Source organism: Podarcis liolepis (assembly GCF_965112155.1).
Source record: "Podarcis liolepis genome assembly, chromosome: 10".
NCBI lineage: Eukaryota > Metazoa > Chordata > Lepidosauria > Squamata > Lacertidae > Podarcis > Podarcis liolepis.
Window position 1 is genome coordinate 25,239,036 of NC_139562.1, and position 22,148 is coordinate 25,261,183.

Below are 22,148 nucleotides of genomic sequence, written 5' to 3' on the forward strand. Positions count from 1 at the left end.
AAGAGGAATATTTGGGCGCCAATTATAAGTGCATCTAAATCATGGATGAGGAACTTGTGGTCCTCCAGATGTTGTTGGATTGCAACTCCAGCAGCCTCAGCAATAATGGACAATGGCCAGCAGTGTTGAGAGGTGTGTTCCAACAACATCTGGAGGGCCGCAGGTTCCCCTCTCTGATCTAAATGAAAGTCCTTGGCAAAAGTATGATTCAAGAGATAAAAGCAAAAGAGTATCATTTCTTTGTCATTAATATATTTTACATTAGAAGAATCTACTGGCTATGTTACCAAGGCTGGATCTAGACACATCAAAGAAGTGTTTCAGTTGAAAGCATTGTAAATTTAAACAGGGAAAACAGAGAAAATGGGACTCCACATTGCCACAATGTTCTATTGCACATACAACGCATATAAATCGCTTTTATATACCAGTCTAGCTGAGTGCTAAATCATTATTCTTTCAGCAGTCATGTACTGATCCTCATTCTTGATAAGACCTTGATCTATACTCATTTGGTTATCAAAAGGCAACAGAATATGCTTGTTGTAATGTACATTGTTTACCTTGTCATCAATCATTGCCCAAGCTCCAGGTACTTTATCATGCCCTCGGATCCAGTTGTGCAAAGCTGCAGCTGATTGATCCCAAGAAATCTAGGAAACCAAAATGCACAAGTTACTTGTTCCTACTTACATACCATATCATACTGTTAAGCCATTCCAAATAAAAAAATTCCTTCCAGTAGCACCTTAGTGACTAGCTAAGTTTGTTATTGGTATGAGCTTTCATGTGCATGCACACTTCTTCAGATACACACGAAATGTATCTTCAGATACACATGAAAGCTCATACCAATAACAAACTTAGCTGGTCACTAAGGTGCTACTGGAAGGAATTCTTTTATTTTGTTTCGACTACTGCAGACCAGCACAGCTATCTACCTATATCTAAGCCATTCCAAATAATTGTTAATTGGTCAAGGGCTGTGTTTGGACTTCATGATAAACTATGGTTTACTGTGACAGAAGCCCCTCTCTTTCTTCCTCCAGTATGTCCGCAAGCAGATTGAAAGCTTTCACTTCTGTTTTTTTATATATAAAAGTGTTTTTTGTTTTTGTTTTTCAAAAAGAACGTAAGAACAAAACCCCCTTTATCAAACATTTTCTCTCCCCACTCACCCCCATCCCCTGATCACAGAACCCTACGGGGAAATGTTTTTCCAAAGTTTCAAATGTGAGTCTAGTGATGTTCTGTTGACTATGTGATGAAAGCATACATTTCTATAAAATTGTCCTTCTCTCCCTTTCCAGCTAAAGCTTTGACTTCCTTGGTCGGTTGTTTTCCCCCCTGAAAGTGCTATGGTCCAAACTTTTTGTTTCCATTGTGACATTTGCCAAATGTTCAAAGGATTTCCAGTTTGGGGCAACAAGTTGTCAAGCTGCTACTAACAGAAGAGGAATCAATTCTTTGTATCTCAGATTGACATTTTCATTTTTAACAATTGCTAACAATACTAAAGTTGGGGTACAAGTAACACTTTGTTTGGGGATCAAACTTATTTCCTCAACAGCATTCTTCCAAAATGGTTGTAATTTGTAATGCCCACCACATATGTATAGTGATTCCAACCTCTTTACACCCTCTCCAGCAAAGAGGAGAGGTAGCTTTGTTAATATGAATACACCTCAAAGGTGTTAAATGCCACTTGTGTGAGAGCTTTTTCACTTCTGTTTTTCACTGACTACAGTTCAGTCTTATGCGTAGACCCTAAAATGAGGAACATCTGTTGAAAAACACCAACTTCATAGCTCCTGGCTTTAAGTTGACTTGTGTCAAACAAATCATAGTTAAGGTTAACCACAGTTTATTGGGTTTGGACCATAAGAGAAGCTGCAGTTAATAAAAAAAAAATAGAAACAAGAGCTTCTGATTTATTCCTTGTGGTCGCACTGCAGGAAGAAAGAGAAAAGGGAAGCAAATGAGCTCAAGGTTCATCTAGGCTCTTTCCCCTCATGATAAATCATGTTTGATCCTGACATCTGATTGTGACAATGACTACAGAGCTGGGAATAATGACAAGCAACATGATATGATGCAGAGAAAGTGAATGCAGCAGAATGTTCATTTAATCCTTGTGCAATGAGGCAAAATACTAATGCTATTAATGTCAGATGTTACTAAGAGTGCTATTTTGTGAGACAGATTGCAACAGTTGTAAAAAAAACAGGTAAAGAGAGAATCTTCTGTCTCAGTGTACTGACAAAGTCCTTATGTAGATGGCATTGCAATATGTTTAGGGAAGCTTTTAATGTTTGATGTATTATGGTATTTTAATATTTTTTGGGAAGCCGCCCAGAGTGGCTGGGGGAGCCCAGCCAGATGGGCGGGGTATAAATAATAAATAATAAATAATAAATAATAAATAATAAATAATAAATAATAAATAATAAATAATAATTATTATTATTAGGAATGAACCTTAGCCTAAAATCCTGTAGGATTGCACTGTTAGTCAAGAGGTCTACTTCTGTACAGTTAAAATTGCTTGTCTTTTTCTTCTGTTACCTAGTCCATTACTTGGTATAAACAAGTAAAGGAAACCAGAAGTGGCTGATCTGTGGCACTCTAGATGTTGCTGAACTATAACTTCTGCCATCCTTGACTGCTGGTCATGGTTCCTGGGGCTGGTACAAGTTGTAGCTCAACAACATCTGGAGGGCCACATGTTAACCTGTTCTAAGGAACTGACATGAATTTAGTTTTCTGTGTGTGGTGGTCTTCAATAGTTCATCTGTAACCGCTTATATTCTTGCAAGCAGTGTGTTATGATCCTTGCATTAATAATGACACAGAAACCTTTTTTTCCAGAACAGGTGTTCCATAAAAAAGAAAAACTGTTGATTTTTTATTTTGATTTTTTTTTTAATAGCCTGAGTTAAAGGGAAGAACAGCTGTTCCATATAAATTGATCTCTCACTGGAGATGCCAGGCAGGTCAGGATGTTTCTAATTATAAATGTCTTCTGTGGAGGCATGTTGCACTTTCTTGGAATTCATTCACGAAAGAGGGTGAGGAGGTTAGCTGTCTTATGACTGTCATAACATAGGCCTACTGCAATTAAAAATCAAATCTGGATCGAAAAAGATAAATCATGGATTAATAGACATTTCCTGTTAAAAGCAATTGGGACTGAATTTGAACAGCAGTAAGGTTCCTTGTTGACATTAATCTGGGGGATTTGGGATGAAGTCACAGTCAGCACAGCAATAAACGTGTGGGTGGAATAAAGTTATAGTCCAGTTATAATGTTGTTGGACTCCAACTCCCATCAGCCCTAGCCTGCATGGCCAATGGTCAGGGATGATGGGAGTTGTAGTCTACCTACAGATGTTGGCTACTACCATTTAATAGTTATTTCAATGAATAAATTAGTTATGGAAAGAGGAACATTCTGAGTGTTTCTGAAATGTATGTAGAATGTGCCAAATTTAGCACAGAGGAAGATCCAGAACATTCTTCTAGTTTTTCAAGTAATAGCTTTATAGATTTCTTACATACCATGGTGTTTAGTCTAAATTGCACATTGATTTGTGCTCACCAGTACGTGAGGTGTTCCAATTCATTTCATAAATAAATACATTCTACAGGGATGAACATTAGTGGCAAACTTACAACTGACACTTTTGTCTTTTATCATTGGCTGCATTTGAATGTAATGGCAAACCATGGTTTAGTGTGAAGTGAATAGGCCTGACCTCCACCAGGGCTTGTGCAATCCCTGCTATCTCCTTCTCCTGCATGTCTGAGAAGGAGGAGTTTGGAAGCTTTACCTTTTGCTTTTAGTTAAACACAGTTTGTCATTTTGTCTGAATGGGGAACTTTATTTTACACTATGTTCAGTTTAAATGAACCAGCTTTACAAACCACAGTTTCAAGTTATCTTGTTTTGAAACTAATCATAGTTAATGATTCCCAGTTTGGACAAAGCTAACAAACTAAAGCAAAAGCTCCCAACTCCTTGCTTTAAGAGGAGAGGGAGATTGCAGAATCCCATTCATGTTATGCAAAGCTAAACCATGGTTTAGCATCATGCTCAAATACAGCCATTATATCATAAACCACAGCCACACCTTGGGCCACAAGCACACTGTTGCCAACACTACCTCTGCATTTTCTTTCTTCTGAATGCCTTCATACGTTGCCCCTTCTTCAGGCTGAGTTATATGAGGAGCTTTACCGTCAGCAATTAACTGTACAGCTTCTACCTAAACAAAAAACAACAACACAGTTTTGATTGCTCTAGGAATCAAAATGTTGTTTAATCATTTTTACAGCTATTTAAAGGGCCAATTCAAGCATGTGTGATAGCTGCTTGAAAATCCTATCGAGGGATCAGCATATCAGTAGCATTTTATTGGTAGTATTTGTTGCCATGTATTGCTTCAGTACATCTGAACTATAGGCACTTCCACACTGTACTCAGACAGGATTTAATTACATACCAGCAAATTCAGGTTGTGTAGTTATAGTTGATTAGGAAGTCTTCCACAAAAACATGCTTCCTGAGGATTTTTTTTTTTTGTGATAAAGAAAGTGAATGGAAAGTGTGCGGTAGCACTTTCTTTGACACAGCATCTAACGTCCGCACAAATAAATTGGAATGAAAGCTCATTAAGCAGCCAACACTGCCTAATTTCCATGCAAAAACGAAATCAAACCAGGATGAATTCCCGGTAAATAGTTCTGGAAGTGCCCTATGAAGTTCTAAATTCAACCCTAAATTAACCTTCATTTTATTATATTCAGTTAAATATTCAGTAACTTCCTGGATTATATTCAGTTAAATATTCAATAACTTCCTGGATAGGCCTCTGCCCCATGACCATAACAGAAATACAATAATATTGGTCTACTTCACTAGATTATTGTGGTAATGTGTAGTGGTTAGAGTGTCAGAAGAGGACCTGTGAGACGAGGGTTCAAATCCCCACACGGATTGTTTTTATTGTTTATGTAAAGAATCATGCAGAAATTCTGGTTTTAGTATGCTGGCTGTTTGCCGTAATAATAAACATTGACATTGACACTTACCGGGTGACCTCAGGCCAGTCACTGCCTCTCAGCCTAATCTACCTCACAGGGTTGTTATGGGGATTGAATGAGGAGGGGAAGAACCATGTACACCACCTTGAGCTCCTTGGAGAAAAAGGTGGGATATAAATGCAATAAATAATAATATATGTAAAGATTTTTGAGCTGTTAGAAAACTGCTAACTAAACACCAAGTAGTATTATTACCAAATATCTGTCCGACAGTTTGTGCCATATTCTTCTCCTGACCGAAACTCTGATTTTTGAAGCGCCCAGCGACATGGCTTTTTAGCTCAGATTGTCTTACCATAGCTTTTATTCCTTCTGGGAAAAGAAACCGATTGTACAGGTCATCAACAGTATCATTTGGGGCAACATCACATTCCCTCTGTAGGAGAATCGGCCCTGTGTCCAGACCATCATCAGCCCAGAAAATGGTGAAGCCAGCCTTCTTATCCCCTTGGATTAAAGTCCTGAATGTAAGCAAAAAGTGAGGTATGAATGAGATCAAAATGTCTTGATAAAGCAATATCATTTCATTATTTGCAGCTATGAGACAGGTACATAGATTGCCTTGCAAACTTTGGAAGAGTCTTTTAAAAAACCCTCCCATCTTTCCTGGTCTTAAGCCAGTCTGGCTGAAACTGATGGGCACTGGAGTCCAAGCACATCTGGAAGGCCACCAGTTGCCCTTCCCTGTTCTATAGTGGGTAGATGGCCACTCCTTGCCTGCTCGCTCTTCATCCTTCAGCCTCCCACCCTTGCCACCTCCCATGCAAATGGATGCTCAGCTAGGCTTTTATCAAGCCTACTCACCAGTTGATTGCAGAAGCACCTCTATGACGGGGAAGGATCGATGGATGGTAAATAATGGAACCATGCTTCGGACTGTCAATAACATCCATGGGAATGAACTGTGTGCAGTACGGAAGGACGTTCAGCTCTGCTCCAACTGATTTGTAGGCTTCGATAACTTCCTCGATTGGCTTGCCCTTAACTCTCCACCTTGGGAACTTAAAGACAGGGGTTCCATCCTTTTCTGCAGCTGATGCTGGCAAATAAGGGGAAAAGACCACTTGCAAATATTCTTGGTGACTGAAAAACTGACATAGATAGGTAAAATTTGTAAGGACAAATCAAGCCCCCTTCTCACCCTGCTTTAGCAGTTGGAGCAGTGTAGACCTCCTGGAGAACCTCCTGGAAGGGCTTCTAATTTGGCCCACAAAGCAGTTTTCCCCAAGCTACCTGACCCATCCCTGACCAGCAGTGACTTCAAGTCCCGCTGGGATTGGCTACACCCTAAAGTTTCCAATTGGGAATTTTATCCACTGACTACCAGTGACTTCAGCCCCAAGGTGATGGGCTAGGAACTTTCTTTGCAGCACAGCTTGAAGTCAAGGCATGATGGAAAAGAAAAATCGGTTACCTGACATCATGCTGCGGCTAGGTGCTCGATAGGTGGGAAGCCCCACCCACTTATCAAAGTGAGGAAAATTAAGGATCCAGGCCACTGGGCTGAAAAGGTTCCTCACTCCTGATCTACACCATGTATAGGGTGCCTGTGTGTCCTATTTTATGGACAACAGTTCTCGGTTTAACAGACTTTCTTGAAGTTGCCTATCCAGAGTTAGCACTTGGACAGCAAGCTGGGTAGGCACCATCTCAAGATGGTGAGATGGACTGTATTTTTTATTTAATCATAGGCATTATTTCTAAATGTGCATCTATAAGTATAAATTAGCAGGTGTACATATTGTGCAAATTTACATCCACTTTCAGTGATGTGTTTTCTCTTTACTTGAGCAATCCTTGTGAGAGAAGACAAGACATTGTAGGCTGTTGGAGGATGGGTGGCGGCTAGCAGATTGAGGTTGAATCCTGACAAGATAGAAGCACTATTTTTGGGGACAGGGGGCAGGCAGGTGTGGAGGACTCCCTGGTCCTGAATAGGGTAACTGTGCCCCTGAAGGACCAGGTGCGTAGCCTGGGAGTCATTTTGGACTCACAGCTGTCCATGGAGGCACAGGTCAATTCTTTGTCCAGGGCAGCTGTCTGGTATGCAGGCTGAGATCCTACCTGGCAATGGACTGTCTCACCAGAGTGGTGCATGCTCTAGTTATCTCTTGCTTGGGCTACTGCAATGCGCTCTACGTGGGGCTACCTTTGAAGGTGACCCGGAAAATGCAACTAATCCAGAATGTGGCAGTTAGACTGGTGACTGGGAGTGGCTGCTGAGACCATATAATACCGGTCCTGAAAGACCTACATTGGCTCCCAGTACGTTTCCAAGCACAATTCAAAGTGTTGGTGCTCATCTTTAAAGCCCTAAACAGCCTTGGCCCAGTATACCTGAAGGAGCATCTCCACCCCCATTGTTCAGTCCGGACACTGAGGTCCAGCTCTGAGGGCCTTCTGGTGGTTCTCTCCCTGAGAGAAGTGAGGTTATAGGGAACCAGGCAGAGGGCCCAGCGGCAGAGTGAACTGATCGGGCACCTGGGGCGGGGCCAACTGGGGCAGGACACTCCGCGGGGCCTCTGAGTAGTCTGCCTGTCTGCCTCCTTCCACTCAGCCACCCTACGGCTGGGGGGAGGCAGTAGGCGGACCATTTGGGCAGCGCGGAGCCTGCATGTGCCAAAGCCACTACGTCTTTCCCCGGAGAGATGCATGGCTGAGGTGCGCTGCAGGCCCCGTGGTGAGTGCCGCCTGGCATTTTGCCACACACCCCTCAGTGGTGACACCTGGGGCAGCCTGCCCCACTGCACCCTGCTTCCTCTGCCCCTGAGAGGGCCTTCTCAGTAGTGGCACCTACACTGTGGAATGCCCTCCCATCAGATGTCAAGGAAATAAATAACTATCTGACTTTTTGAAGATATCTGAAGGCAGCCCTGTTAAGGGAAGTTTTTAATGTTTGATGTTTTATTGTGCTTTTAATATTCTGTTGGAAGCCGCTCAGAGTGGCTGAGAAAACCCAGCTAGATGGGTAGAGTATAAATAAAGTATTATTATTATTATTATTATTATTATTATTATTATTATTATTATGTCTGCCTACGAATGCTTCAGATCTCACAACAATATTGGAGTGCTGCGGGAAGTGCTTGAATAGTGCTATATTTTGGCATCTAATGATACAGCCTGTGATTGAATTTGTTCAGCTCAGCACAGGGCAAAACAGCTGTGTGTTTGGTGAAGAAATTGAATGGCTGCTTCACAACAAACCCAGCAGCAACACATCTCAGCACACAGAAAGCAAAATGAGCATGGGTCACTGCATTGTTCCTGTTATAAAAAATGATAGTCACACAAAAAAGGTGGAGTACTTACCCAAAGGGTCGGCCTTTCCATTTTTGTCTGGGACTGTGAACACTCCCACAACTTTGTGGCCTTCCTTTTGCAAGTGCTTGTAGACCTCTTGCCCAAAAAGGCTCTGGCCTATCAAAGCTAGCTTTAGTTTATTTTGGTAATAAGCCTGTCAACAAAAGACCTGAAGAGTTAGCTTGTTCTTCTGTAAATCTTGTATTGCTTCTTACTCAGTTAAGTTGTCTGGCAGACAAGGATAGCAATTCATCATAAGAGGAAATGTGCACATCAAGTGTGCTTGGTCACCTTGTGCAGCAGTAGGCCATCAGCTCACAGAATTCTTTTTGCATAATTTTAACCCTCTGAACTTGATGGATACGTTTGCACATGACAGCCGCACATCCTATCTAGCAGCTCTTTGGGGGAACATAGGAACATAGGAAGCTGCCTTCTACAGAGTCAGACCATGGAGGCAGATTTAGGGCACCACGACCGGTGCTGCTGCCCTGGGCGCCAAGCAGGGGTGTGGGGTGGGCGGGCGCACTGCAACTCTGACATAGTGAATTGAGCAGAACAGAAGTTAAGAGGTGGCAGTGGGGGTGATTTCTGACCTTGCACAGGGTGCTGCTGAAATTTGGAAGACTGAAGCCCACCTCTGCAGACCACAGCATTCATCTAGCTCAGTATTATCTAAAGTGAATGGCAGTTGCTCTCCAGGTTTCAGGCAGGAGTCTCTCCCAGACCTCCTGGTAAGGATGGAAGCAGGGGCCCTGGGAAAGCAGATGCTCTACTTCTGAGCTATGGCATTTTCCTTGGATGATTTTCAGTTCCTAGCAATGCATAGCTGGGCACTGAAATAGCTGCTCCAGGAGGTATCTCTGTAGCTAATTCATCATATAAAAAAAGCAACAGGATTCCTTTCTGTTTCTATGGTGGGCTCCTTTTCCAGCAAAGAAACTTCTTGTGGCAACCTAAAGCAAAGCCCCTCCCCATCCATATGCAATGTGCTGTCGTCAGCCATTCGTTCTCATATTTAGCATTGCTGATGCAATCCAAGCTGCTCGGCTTAAGCCTTCTTCCTATAGCAATCCCTTGACACAGTTCCCCCTCTCCATTCAAACTACTGCTGACGCTGCACCAGACAGTGTTGTCAAACACAGTGTACCATCCAGGTTTCTGAAAAGCAGCAGTTAGCTGGCAGAGCCTGTGAATTTCACTGTCGAGACTAGAATGCCTCCCTTACTTGCACACACATTTTTAAGGAGGAACTAAAGGGCCCCTTTGAGGGACGCGGGTGGCACTGTGAGTTAAACCACAGAGCCTAGCACTTGCCAATCAGAAGGTCAGCGGTTCGAATCCACACAACGGCGTGAGCTCCCGTTGCTCAGTCCCCTGCTCCTGCCCACCTAGCAGTTCAAAAGCACTTAAAATTGCAAGCAGATAAATAGGTACCACTCCGGCGGGAAGGTAAACGGTGTTTCCGTGCGCTGCTCTGGTTCGCCAGAAGCGGCTTAGTCATGCTGGCCACATGACCCAGAAGCTGTACGCCGGCTCCCTTGGCCAATAAAGTGAGATGAGTGCCACAACCCCAAAGTCAGACACCACTGGACCTAATGGTCAGGGGTCCCTTTACCTTTAAAGGGCCCCTTTGCCCCCCTACCTGAAACCCAACCACAAGTGCATTTCAACCATACTTCTAAAATGGACCTTTCAGTGACAACAGCAGATCTCCTGCCTCCAGAAAACAAATGTTGCTATAATGGTGAAGGGATAATTTGGGGTGCTCCATCTGCCCCCCCCCCCACTTCCAGCACGTGCAGAAACCACATACTTGACGGTTGGACCTACTATTGGTCTTGTCCACTCAACCCGCCAGAGAATATCACAATGGTCCACAAATATCCATGGCACTATTGTTATCACGTTCAAACCCAGAAATCACCAAAGCAGCCGCCTTGTCTCTAGGTTTGCAGAAATAGCATACGTGGCTAAGAAATGCATGCCTGGAGTGCCTGGGGTTCCATGCAGGTGAGCAAGCATAGGAGGGATGGAGTGCCTAGAAACCATGGAGATTGCTAGAGGAAGGAAATCCCCTCATCCATGCCCAGAAGAATTACAGCTCTTCTGCCAATCCTGAAGAAGCTAATTCATTGTTAGGGAAGGGCCATAGCTCAGCTGCTTTGCATGCATAAGGTCTCAGGTTCAGTCCCCAACATTTCCAGGTAAGGCTAGGAATGTCCTCTGTCTGGAATCCCAGAGCGCGCCTGCCTGTCAGTGTAGCTAGATGGACCAACAATCTGAGCTGGTATAAGGCAGCTTCTTGTATCTCTAGTTACAGGCTGGCAACTTGGGGGAGCTTATCTACAATTCTGGTATAATGTTGGAGACCTGGTTCCTGGAAGACTTGGGTTCCAATCCCTGCTTGGCTGTGAAGCCTGGTGGGTGACCTTGACCTATCTCTCAGTCCAGTTTACTATGCAGGGTTGTTTTAAAAATTATCCTGTTATAGCTCTGTGAAAGCTGCCTTTAGGGTTTTTTTTTTGGAAGAAGACAGCAGGCGTGACACAATTATAGTCTTTGATGACATAAACGTGCCAGCCTTGAGTGAGAACGTTGTATTTCCCTGGGGTTTGGGGGCATAAGATGCAACAACTGCAGCCAAATGCAATCTTGGGAATGAAGATGGGCCCATAAGAAAGGGAAGGGAGCAAGTGCGCGCGCGCACACACACACACACACACACACACACACACACGAAGGACTCAAAGCACAACCTTTCCACAAGCAGGGTAACACAACACCAAACCTGTACTGACCATCCCGTTGTGGGGGAGAGGTTCCCCCCCCCACAGGTGAATATCTTTACCATCCATGGTGCTGATATTTTATTTTTTTTAGGGAATAAAAACCTTACCTTTAAGAGCATCCCACACAATATGTCACTTTTCACTACTATCACCAGTGCCCAAATTCCTCTGACAAGTTTGTTTTTTTGGTGTGTGTTTTCAAATTGTCCGTTCACATTATGAAAGGCCCACTGGCTTCCCTCCCCTCCCCTCCAACCCTTTCCCATCTAATTTGCTGCCTCGTGAACCAAAACGCGCCCAAATCCTTGCAAGAACCATCAAAGCACAAGGGAACCTCTGGGAAAAAAAGCCTCTTTCCCTTCCCGGGGGGTGGAAGAAGGCAGCGACGACAGCATCCTTCCTATCTGGTCCTGCAGTTCAGTTTTTCTATACTCACCGTGGCGGTGGAGGAAAATTTCCTGAGCAAGTGGTTGGCTTTGGAGAGCATCGCTGCGCCTGAGAGAGCCGGTCCAGAATAATTATAATGGGAGCAGCTTCAAGAGCGAACCATTTCTTGGCCAGCGGAGAGAGAGAAATGAAATTCTAGGAGATCGCTTGTCCAGCTTTTGGTACCCAGCAAGCAGCGGCAGCAGCGTCTAGTCTGATGCAACCCAAGCAAGCCGCCTTTGGCCGCCGGCCAGCCAGAAGCGAGCTCCGCGGGGGCGCGCAAATGGGAGGCGCGCCAGCAGCTCCGCCGCGCCAGCAGTGGAGAGGCGGGGGCCCGCCTGGCTGCTTGGCTTCCCCTCGCCCTCAAATTTGAAACAAAACGCCCCCCCACCCCACAAAACAAAAAGAGGCCTGCCTGGTGGGAGATGTACCTTCAAAGCAGGAGGGACCCTGCGCTTAGCTTTGGGGGAGAAGTCCCCCTTTTTCTTCCTCCCGCACCCTGTATTTTTCGCCTGGGAACAGGCAGAAATTCAACAGGTAGATGGTTTTCCAGCAGCCACGAGAAGGGAGGGGCCGTAGCTGAGCGGCAGAGCATCTGCTTTGCATGAAGAAGGTCGCAGGTTCAAACCCAAGCATCTTCAGGGAGGGCTGGGAATGTTCCCTGTCTGGCACCCTGGAAAGCTGCTGCCGGTAGACAGTACTGAGCTAAAGGGACCAGTGGGCTGACTAGGTCTAAGATAGCTTCCTATGTGTCCTAAGAATAGTGAAGATACACTGGTGGGTCCAGCGGTTGGCTTTGGGGTCTCAAATTTCAGCAGCACCTTATGCAATTCTAACATTTGGCGCCCCCAGCTTCTCATCTTCCATTCTCCATCATAGTTGCTGTGGCCCTGAGTGCAACCAGACTGGTTAAATCCCTAAATCTGGTGGGTGAGAGACTGAACCTGAATCCAGATCTACCTGGTTCAAATCCTTGCCTTTGGTGTGCATTCACTAGGTGATCTTGTTACAGTAGCTTATTTTGAAGATCTTAAGCCGCCTTTCAGGGTGCACTGCCTTCACAGGTGTTGAATCAGTTGCCAATGAAAATCATTATATTTCCCCATCCTTCTCTCTCAGGTACCAGGGTGGGCTACAACATTCAAAAAGAGGCAGTGTGGTGTAATGGTTAGAGTGTTGGACCAGGACTTGGGCCAGCACCATCTTTTAGCCTAACCCACCTCACAAGTTGCTCACTGGAAGGACAGATCCTGACGCTGAGGCTCCAATACTTTGGCCACCTCATGAGAAGAGAAGACTCCCTGGAAAAGACCCTGATGTTGGGAAAGATGGAGGGCACAAGGAGAAGGGGACGACAGAGGACGAGATGGTTGGACAGTGTTCTCAAAGCTACGAAGCTGTTTGACCAAACTGTGGGAGGCAGTGAAAGACAGGGGTGCCTGGCGTGCTCTGGTCCATGGGGTCACGAAGAGTCGGACACGACTAAACGACTAAGCAACAACACCTCACAAGTTTGTAGTGAGGATGAAATGGGAAGGAAGAGAACCAGGTACACCACCTTGAGCTCCTTGGAATAAAAAAGTGGTATATAAGTTTGATTAAATAAATATACAGTATTAAAAACAGTTCAGAACAACTTAACAATCCCAGAAATTAAAGAAGTGCCCTGCATTTTTATATTTAGGTGGCTATCAAAATTTTTCTTTAATAAGGCTTTCCCTGATGTGTGCGACCCGGTCATTTTATGGAAGAATCATTGTACCACTGTAAAAATGGTTCTGCTTCGTTTTGCCCACCGAGTTCCTCATCTTTTGCATTTTATTTCATTGAATTTCTTTCATAAAATGTATATACTGCTTGATTGTTATTTATTTTCCCACTGAAAAATCTCTTTAAAGAGCTTCCAAGGAATTTAAGTCTTATGAAACCTGTTGTGTTGGGCTGTGATATCCTAAAATCTGACAGGAAGTATTTCCAAATAAGGGCCATCTAACAGCTCCAGTACAGAATATATACTAAGGAAAAATTCTCTCACAGCAGGACATCTCAGCACAAGATGTCAAATAGGGGTATTTTATTTCAAAGAACTATCTCAGCAGCATTAACACATAAACGGCACACCTCTTTCGTTCCTCTGATTTATAAAATGCTTCTGCCTTGCAGGATCAGGTAGGAGGCAAGTGGTTTCATGAAAGACTGAACCCTGCAGGGATTCTTTATGTGGGAAAGTCACAGTGTTCTTTTTACTGGGCACGTATTTCATGTTTTCTGCTCAACAGGTGTAACTGTGTGTCAAAAGTGGCCATTAATTGCTATATTTTTTCCCCCTTTGCCCCAAAAGGAAGGGGAAACTGGGTGGTAGTCAACCACATTTTTCCTCAGAATAGACCCACTGATATTAATGAACGTGATTAAGTTAGGTCCATTAATTATCTGTTTTTATTTTAAATTTCCAACGACAATCAAGTGGCCTAACCACCATGGCCGATCAATTTCATAATACTGTGTGGAATTTGAAACTGCTGATACTAGTCCTCCTTATCCGTCGAGTCTTTTCTAGTATTGGCTTTGACCCTTTCCTGCTCACATGAAGCCATTTCTGAGACTCTGCCTGTACAACATTTATAATTCAGATAGAGCTCTGTTTAAGACATTTCTGCTTTATTGTTCTTATCTCTTTTTATCTTCTTACAAACCAGTGAAGTAGTATTCGTTCCTCTGTAGCCGTTTTTCAAGTTTTACTGTGCTCTGAAGCAAGTTTTCACAAGAAAGAAGCCTTTCATGTTTTAGTTTTGATTTGGGGGGGGGGGGGGCGTGGGCTTCTGCTTGACTGCTTAGGATACCTTAAAAAGATAATAACTATGGTTGGATTGAATTACTGCCAAAGGGTGTGTCTCCACACACCCCATGCTCTCTGCAAAAAGCAATGGTGAGTCTTTTATTACTGATTTTGCTGCCATCCGTATTGCTGCATGAATTAGAAGGGGTATATTAAGCTCTCTCTTAAGCTTCAGGCAAGCTTCTATGACCTGAGCATTAGTATAGCATTGAAGTTACAGCACCCTTTTCTATGCTGAATTGTATTAGCCCGCTATAGGTTTTATTGTATGAATTGAATTTTAGAAACTTGGACACACACCCCGTCTTTTATTTATTTCAAGGATGGGTAACCTCCTGCAGTGTTCCAGATGTTGTTGGACTAAAATCTGCATTATTCCGGACCATGCTGGCTGGGACTGACAACCTATAGAGGGCCATAGGTTCCCCTATGGCTTCCTCCCCAAAACATTCTGGAAACTATTGTTTGTTACTGGGAATTGTAGTGACGAGTCTCCTATGAACTCTCAGCACCCTTAGCAAACTACAGATCCTAGGATTATTTGGGAGAAGCCATGATTGTTTTTTTAAAAAAGGTGCTGTAGGTGTGCATGGTGCTGATGTGACCTAGGTTCATCAGCAATAAAGGGGAAATGCATCTCCCGAAAAGGATAAAAGAATATACAAGCTTGCATAAAATGTGCATATGCTGAGTTATGCATAGATACATATTTAGAAATCATTACTGGATATTAAATAGAAATGTATCACATGGTAGTGGCCCAAGTGACCTGGACCTGCTCACTCCAGGTGGTAACTGTTGATGAGCAGCTTCAAGGACCCTATTCTCCCTTCAAATAGTAAAGGTAAAGGTAAAGGTAAAGGGACCCCTGACCATTAGGTCCAGTCATGACCGACTCTGGGGTTGCAGCGCTCATCTCGCTTTATTGGCCGAGGGAGCCGGCGTACAGCTTCCGGGTCATGTGGCCAGCATGACTAAGCCACTTCTGGCGAACCAGAGCAGCGCATGGAAACACCGTTTACCTTCCCGCCAGAGCGGTACCTATTTATCTACTTGCACTTTGATGTGCTTTCGAACTGCTAGGTTGGCAGGAGCTGGGACCGAGCAAAGGGAGCTCACCCCGTCGCGGGGATTCAAACCGCCGACCTTCTGATTGGCAAGTCCTAGGCTCTGTGGTTTAACCCACAGTGCCACCCACATCCCCCCTTCAGATAGAGGACTCCTTTAAACAGAGAACTCTCCTCTGCAGATTAAGCCACATGGCCAGCATCAATGAGATGCAGGCAGAAGCGGAGAAGCTGTGACTCTTCAACTCCAACTCCCAACGGCCCCAGTCAGCATGACCAATGGTCAGGGATGATGGGAGTTACAGCCCAGCCACCTCTAGAGTAGGCACCCCAAACTCGGCCCTCCAGCTGTTTTGGGACTACAATTCCCATCATCCCTGACCACTGGTCCTGTTGGCTAGGGATGATGGGAGTTGTAGTCCCAAAACAGCTGGAGCGCTGAGTTTGGGGATGCCTGTTCTAGAGGGCCACAGGTTCCCAGATCCTGACCTAAAGCATTTTAAGAGGAAAACAAAAGTAGTAGAAATGAAGGGCAGAATCCTGGTAGCTAAGGATATAGTGCCACCTTGTGAGAGTACTGGAAAAAGGATTGATTTTAAAATTGTAACTAACACCAGCAGAATTCAAGAGTTACTTAGTACGAACCATCTGCCCAATGAATGCAAAACAGGGCAATGAGATGGTCCCAGCAGAGGCCTTATGATCTAAAGTCACAATGGGTGAAGTTTAGCGCCGTTGAAATCAATCAGATCTGCTGCTTCATCCTATGTATGTTTGCTAAGAAATAAATGCAGCTGTGTTCAATGAGGATTAAGTCCAGGGTGGAATCTAGACACATATAAAAAAACATTGTGAAAATGTTTTTTTTTAAAAAAAAGGTTTTGAAAAATGTATATGGAATTTGCCATAGCTTAGCATCGCCATCTAGTGTCACATTTGTATAATGCACTTTACAACATGTTTAAAGTGTTTCATTTGCAGCTGAGCCCCAGGTATATTTAAATAGCACTGGAACGTTACAGTGGAATCCTATAATGTACTTTAAAAAACCAGGCATAGGATTGTAGCCTTAAAAAAAAAAAATTAATTGATTTTTACAAATACAATTTTACAGCAAATTATCTATATAATCCTTTTTGTGAGATTCTCTGAATCTCTTGACTTCCCCCCATCCCTTACATGGATCCCAATAACTATTTTTTCCAAATCTACATATCAATGCAGTTTCCATAATTTTCATTTTTCTTAATTATCCATAATGTTCATTACTTTACAAGTGGTTTTTAAAGTCCAGCTAACATTTTAATTTGTTTACAATAGTCTCCTAAATAAGTTATAATTTTTTCCCATTCTTTTTGAAAAATCTTTATCTTCTTGACTCCTGAGTCTTCCAGTTAGTTTTAGCCATTTCGGCATAATCCAGCAATTCGGTTTGCCATTCTTCCTAGTTGGGGTCGTTGCTTCTTTCCACCTTTGGGCTAATAACATCTGCACAGCTGTTGCCGCATACATAAAAAGTCATTTCTGGTCTTTTGGCATCTCAGCACATATAATTTCTAATAAAAAAACTTCTGTTTGCTAAAATAAATGTTACCTTAAACATTTTTTTCAATTTGTTATATAATATCTCCCAAAATGATTTTGTTGTGTTACATGACCACCACATAAGGTAAAAGGTACCATCATTTTCTTTACATTTCCAGCAGGTATTTGAACTGGTTCTATACATTTTAGATAACTTAGTAGGAGTCAAATACCACTGGTACATCATTTCCATATAATTTTCTTTCAGTGTACAACATGCTGTAAATTTCAAATCTGTTTCAACTGTAGCCTTAAAACTGGAGTAGGAATCCTTTTGTCAGCCACATTCTCTTGCCAGACACATAAGTGGGTGGAGCAAGGGATGTGACTCTTGTATTTGTACAAAGACTATGTTTCAGTTATGCAAAAAACATGGGGTTCTGCACATTCATCTCTCCATCGTCCATCCAGGTAAGGAAGAAGCATCACCACCCTCTCTGAAGACACATTCTAGTCAGACGAAAACACCCAAGGGTGCAGATTAGGGTGAGTGAATGGTGTGACCTGTGGAGTAGAGGGGCCTGTGGGGAGTTCTGAGGGCCAAACAGAGAGACCTGGATGCCTGCAATTGGTTCCTGGATGGCCAGTTTGGTGTAGTGGTTACAGTGTTGGGCTCGGACCTGACACACTAGATCCAAATCCCCATTCGTCCATGAAGCTCCATGGGTCACCTTGGGTCAGTCACTGCCTCTCAACTTGACCTACCTCACAGGGTTGTTGTGGGGATTAAATAAGGAGAGGGAGAGCCATGTATGCCCTCTTGAGCTGATTAGAGGAAAAGCGGGGGATATAAATGCAATAAATTAAGAATCTACTCTTCTCCCATTGATTTAAATAAAACCAATACAATACTCTATGCATTATGCAGGACTGAAACACCTGCTCTGGTGCTTCATATACGTAGGAGATCACCACAGATCAGAGTTTCCAACTCGCATTTTGCTTCAGATCCAAAGCAGAGCCTCCTTTTGGTTTGTCTTCTGATACTTCAGATGCCTTTCCTGCCGGTTGTAATGTTTAACCTCATTCGTTGGCAAAAATGGATGAAATTGGCAAACATCCCTTTCCTTGGGGATGAAACTTTCAGACAATTAGGTGTAGACTTGGACTAAAAGAAGCTCCCTCTGCCCCAACATAGGGTTGTCCAGTGCAAACACCACCCCACCTCCGCTGAACGAGAATAAGTTGCCACTGCTCCCTTCTTCTCCCCGGTGGAGTCACAGATCTTGAAGTGGAAGAGACCAGAACTAAGGCTGGAGAGAGCACATCTCCTTACAGAAGCAAAAGCCTTTTAGGATTAAGTTACATTTTTTTCCTTAGTATGAATGACTAAAGGAATGAGCATGCACGAGAGAGTAGAAATGTAAGGAACTTTCTCATTTCTTCTTTGTCCTGATTTGTCCCTTACCAGCACTGGCAAACAGTAATATGAGAGCAGTTCTAGTACGAAGCAGGAGGAATCCTGCATGAATTAGACATCAGTACCCACATGATGTTGCTTCTGGCAAGTCAAGCAACAGGCAGTTGGCGTTTATTTTCAAGTTGTCCGAGTTCACATGAGAAGCATCAAGTGAAGCTGTGGACTGACACTTACAGCTTCATGGACAGATTGGCATCCAGTTATGTGGCTGCCAGCAACTAAGACAGAACTTAATATAGTTGCTGCCACTAAGAGGAAAAGAAAAAACCCTGCAGTACTCAGTACAGTGTGCAAAGTACCGGTATTCTGCCTCACTTGTTGCCTGAACACATGGAAGTTTGAGGAAAATGTTTACTGAACTTGATTGTGGACCCATAAGGTCACATCCACACCATACATTTAAAGCACTACTTTAACAGACATGGCTTGCCTGGGGTGCCTGCCATCCTCTTGCCACACTGGAGTTATTCACTGTAGTTCAGGGGGCTGGCCATAGGCAACCATAACAACTCCAGACCTTGTGGGTCCACAATCAAGTTCAGGAAACATGAAACTGCCTGTTCATTCATACTAAGGAAAAAAATGTAACTTAATCTTAAAGGACTTTTGCTCCTGTAAGATGTGCTCTCTCCAGCCTTAGTTCTAGTCTCTTCCATGTCAAGATCTGTGACTCCATCGGGGAAGAGAAGGGAGCAGTGGCAACTTATTCTTGTTCAGCAGACTGGAGTGGTGTTTGCATTGGACAACCCTATGTTGGGGCAGAGGGAGCTTCTTTTAGTCCAAGTCTACACCTAATTGTCTGAAAGTTTCATCCCCAAGGAAAGGGATGCTTGCCAATTTCATCCATTTTTGCCAACGAATGAGGTTAAACATTACAGCCGGCAGGAAAGGCATCTGAAGTATCAGAAGACAAACCAAAAGGAGGCTCTGCTTTGGATCTGAAGCAAAATGCCATGTCAGTCGGAAACTGATCTGTGGTGATCTCCTACTTATATGAAACACCAGAGCAGGTGTTTCAGTCCTGCATGATGCATAGAGTATTGTATTGGTTTTATTTAAATCAATGGGAGAAGAGTAGATTCTTAATTTATTGCATTTATATCCCCCGCTTTTCCTCTAATCAGCTCAAGATGGCGTACATGACTCTCCCTCTCCTTATTTAATCCCCACAACAACCCTGTGAGGTAGGTGAAGCTGAGAGGCAGTGATTGACCCCAGGTGACCCATGGAGCTTCATGGACGAATGGGGATTTGGACCCTAGTGTGTCAGGACCTAGCCCAACACTGTGACCACTACAGCAAACCGGCTCTCCAGGAACCAATTGCAGGCGTCCAGGTCTCTGGAGGCAGAATCTGCTGTCTCTGTGGATCCTGCCACCTGAGGCAGTCGCCTTAACTCGCCTAGCAAGTGCGTCGTCCCTGTCTAACCAGAACCTATTCAGAAGTAAGCACTATTAGGTTTAACTCTCAGCTGAATGTGTCCGGGATTGCAAGGGCTTGATTCTGAGTAGACATTCCTAAAATTGCTCTGCAAATCGGAATATATTTGCTTTCAGTTTTCAGTGCGGGCGTGTCCTTAAACGCTGCCTGTCACGAGCTTCCCTCCCCGGTTGCCAGGCCCGCTTCACCCGGCAGGGGCCGCTGTTTGGGCGCCCCTCTAACCGCCCAAGCGCTGCGGCCATCGGCCCTCCCGCCCCGAGCTCCGGAGACTCCATTTCCCAGCATGCCGCGCGGGCGTGACAGGAAGTCCCGTGTCTTTGGAGTCGGGTGGGAAGGGGCAGGTCTGCTTCTGCTGCTGCTGCTGCTCTTGCTGGCGCCGCCGCTGGGCGCGGGTCCGTCATGGCGCTGGAGACCCTTTCGCCGGACTGGGAGTTCGACCGCCTCGACGACGGTTCTCAGAGTAAGCGCGAGGGAGGCGGGAAGCGTGTCTCATTCTCTGAGGGGACCCAACTGCGGGGTTGGCCGCCCCCCCCCCATTTTGGAGGGCGGGGGGGGGGTTGAGTCCTTCTGCTCATGGGGACATCCCGCTCCCCCCTCACCCTCCCGCAGTCAAAACTGCCTCCCCCATGAAAAGGGCCCCCCCTCCCCGCAGCTCCCTTGCCTCTCTGCCCCGCCCCGACTGACCCCTGAGGGAGGCCTTTTGCCTGCCATGTCCCGTCCAGAGCCAGCCTGCCTGCCTGTCAGCAGCCTAGTGCATCTTTTTTTGGGGGGTGGGGGTGGTTTTGGGGGGTGGGGTGGGGAGATGACCAGAGGCAGCCTCAGGCTCCCCCTTTGGGAAGCTGGCACCTTTGGCAGCCACGCTCTTCAGCCACCCATTTGTCAAGGTGGCTGAAGAGTACAAGGGTGTCATCATCAATACCTGTACAAAAATCACGTCCTTTCTTCCCAGAGGCCAAAAATCAATAGCACACGAATTCCTGCCAAGTTGAGAGGAAGGAGTCTCTATCCCGAAATGGGGTGGAAAAGGTCTTCTGGATCGTAACTTCTGAGCAGGCATGAGTGGGATTGTACTGTTAAAAACTTGCTTCTTGTTAAAAGTCTGGTTCCAGTAATTAACAAAGATGAAACTCCCCCTTTCTTTCTTTTTTCTTTTTTTGCATGCTGTCAGTTTTACTATTTCGGCCATGTTCCATTACCACCTCCCACTTGACTTAATGGTCTAAATTAGAAACTCAGTCCAGAGGATAGTTTGATACAGTATGAGTAACAGTTAACATGTTTGTAATTATTTTATAGTTGCCTTTTTTCTACTATAAACAATTATGCTTTCCTCCCCCTGAATTAATTTGTTGGGGATTACAATGCTACCCTCTGGTTCTATAATGCAGATTAAAGTCCTTCTCCTGCCAATAAACATGCATTGGGAAAGGGACTAGAATTCAGCTCCTTTTTATAACTCTTTAACCACCCTTCTTGCAAGTTGCGCTGTGCTTCAAAAGTTTCCAAACGTACGTGATTAAGCAATTTCATGTTTGAATTAAGAGGGAATTCTTTCTGTGCATCATGGTTGTCAATATAAATCTGGAGTGTGGTGGTAGTTCTGGTTTACTCTGGAGCAGTAATGTATAATAAACTCTTCCACATTAGCAGACACCTGTATTCGAGATTCGTTGTGTGGCGGAGATACATACAATCACCAACATTTATCTGCTTTGTTTTTAAACTGACAAGAGTTTGATAGATTTCCCCTGAGTTTTATTGCATCTTTGTGGGTAAAATAGGGAATCTATCTTTTTTTAAGTGATTGTCAATATGGAAGCTGGGGTAAGGAGATTATTTCAAATGAATACTGAACAAATGATTGTGTACATACCACAGGTTCAACAACATTGGGTATAATATAGAACATAACAAGAGTCCTGCTGGATTAGACCAAAAGCCTACCTAGACCAGCATAGTATTCTCACACTTTATGCCTATGGGAAGCCCACAAACGGGACTGAAGTGAAATAGCACATTCCCACTTGTGATTTCCAGTGTAGGCAGAACATAGCCATTCTGGCAAGCAGCCATTGATAGGTCCCATATGGAAAGCTATTGGTTATTGTAATGTAACATGCTGTAGGTCAGCTGGCAGTAAGAAACCTCTGTGTTCTGAGTGTTGGGCTGCAGCT

At 44.2% G+C, this 22,148-nt stretch overlaps 2 protein-coding genes across 4 annotated transcripts in view; one reads left to right on the top strand and one right to left on the bottom strand.

Annotated features, from left to right (window-relative positions):
- ALDH1L2 (aldehyde dehydrogenase 1 family member L2) overlaps positions 1 to 12,345 on the bottom strand; it is a 30,952-nt gene extending 18,607 nt beyond the window's left edge. The window contains exons 1-6 of one of the 2 annotated variants that reach the window (XM_083462153.1): positions 11,635 to 12,345; positions 8,416 to 8,560; positions 5,908 to 6,142; positions 5,399 to 5,564; positions 4,164 to 4,265; positions 564 to 653 (exon numbers count right to left, since the gene is read on the bottom strand). In XM_083462153.1, the coding sequence (XP_083318279.1) occupies positions 564 to 653; positions 4,164 to 4,265; positions 5,399 to 5,564; positions 5,908 to 6,142; positions 8,416 to 8,560; positions 11,635 to 11,685 (789 nt within the window). In that variant the 5' untranslated portion in view covers positions 11,686 to 12,345. The remainder of the gene's footprint in view (positions 1 to 563; positions 654 to 4,163; positions 4,266 to 5,398; positions 5,565 to 5,907; positions 6,143 to 8,415; positions 8,561 to 11,634) is intronic. The other variant, XM_083462154.1, reaches the window with a different exon arrangement.
- A 7,848-nt stretch (positions 12,346 to 20,193) lies between these two features.
- Positions 20,194 to 22,148, top strand: part of WASHC4 (WASH complex subunit 4) — a 39,054-nt gene continuing 37,099 nt past the window's right edge. For both annotated transcript variants that reach the window (XM_083462148.1, XM_083462149.1), the window contains exon 1: positions 20,194 to 20,434. In XM_083462148.1, coding sequence (XP_083318274.1) covers positions 20,374 to 20,434 — 61 coding nt within the window. In that variant the 5' untranslated portion in view covers positions 20,194 to 20,373. The remainder of the gene's footprint in view (positions 20,435 to 22,148) is intronic.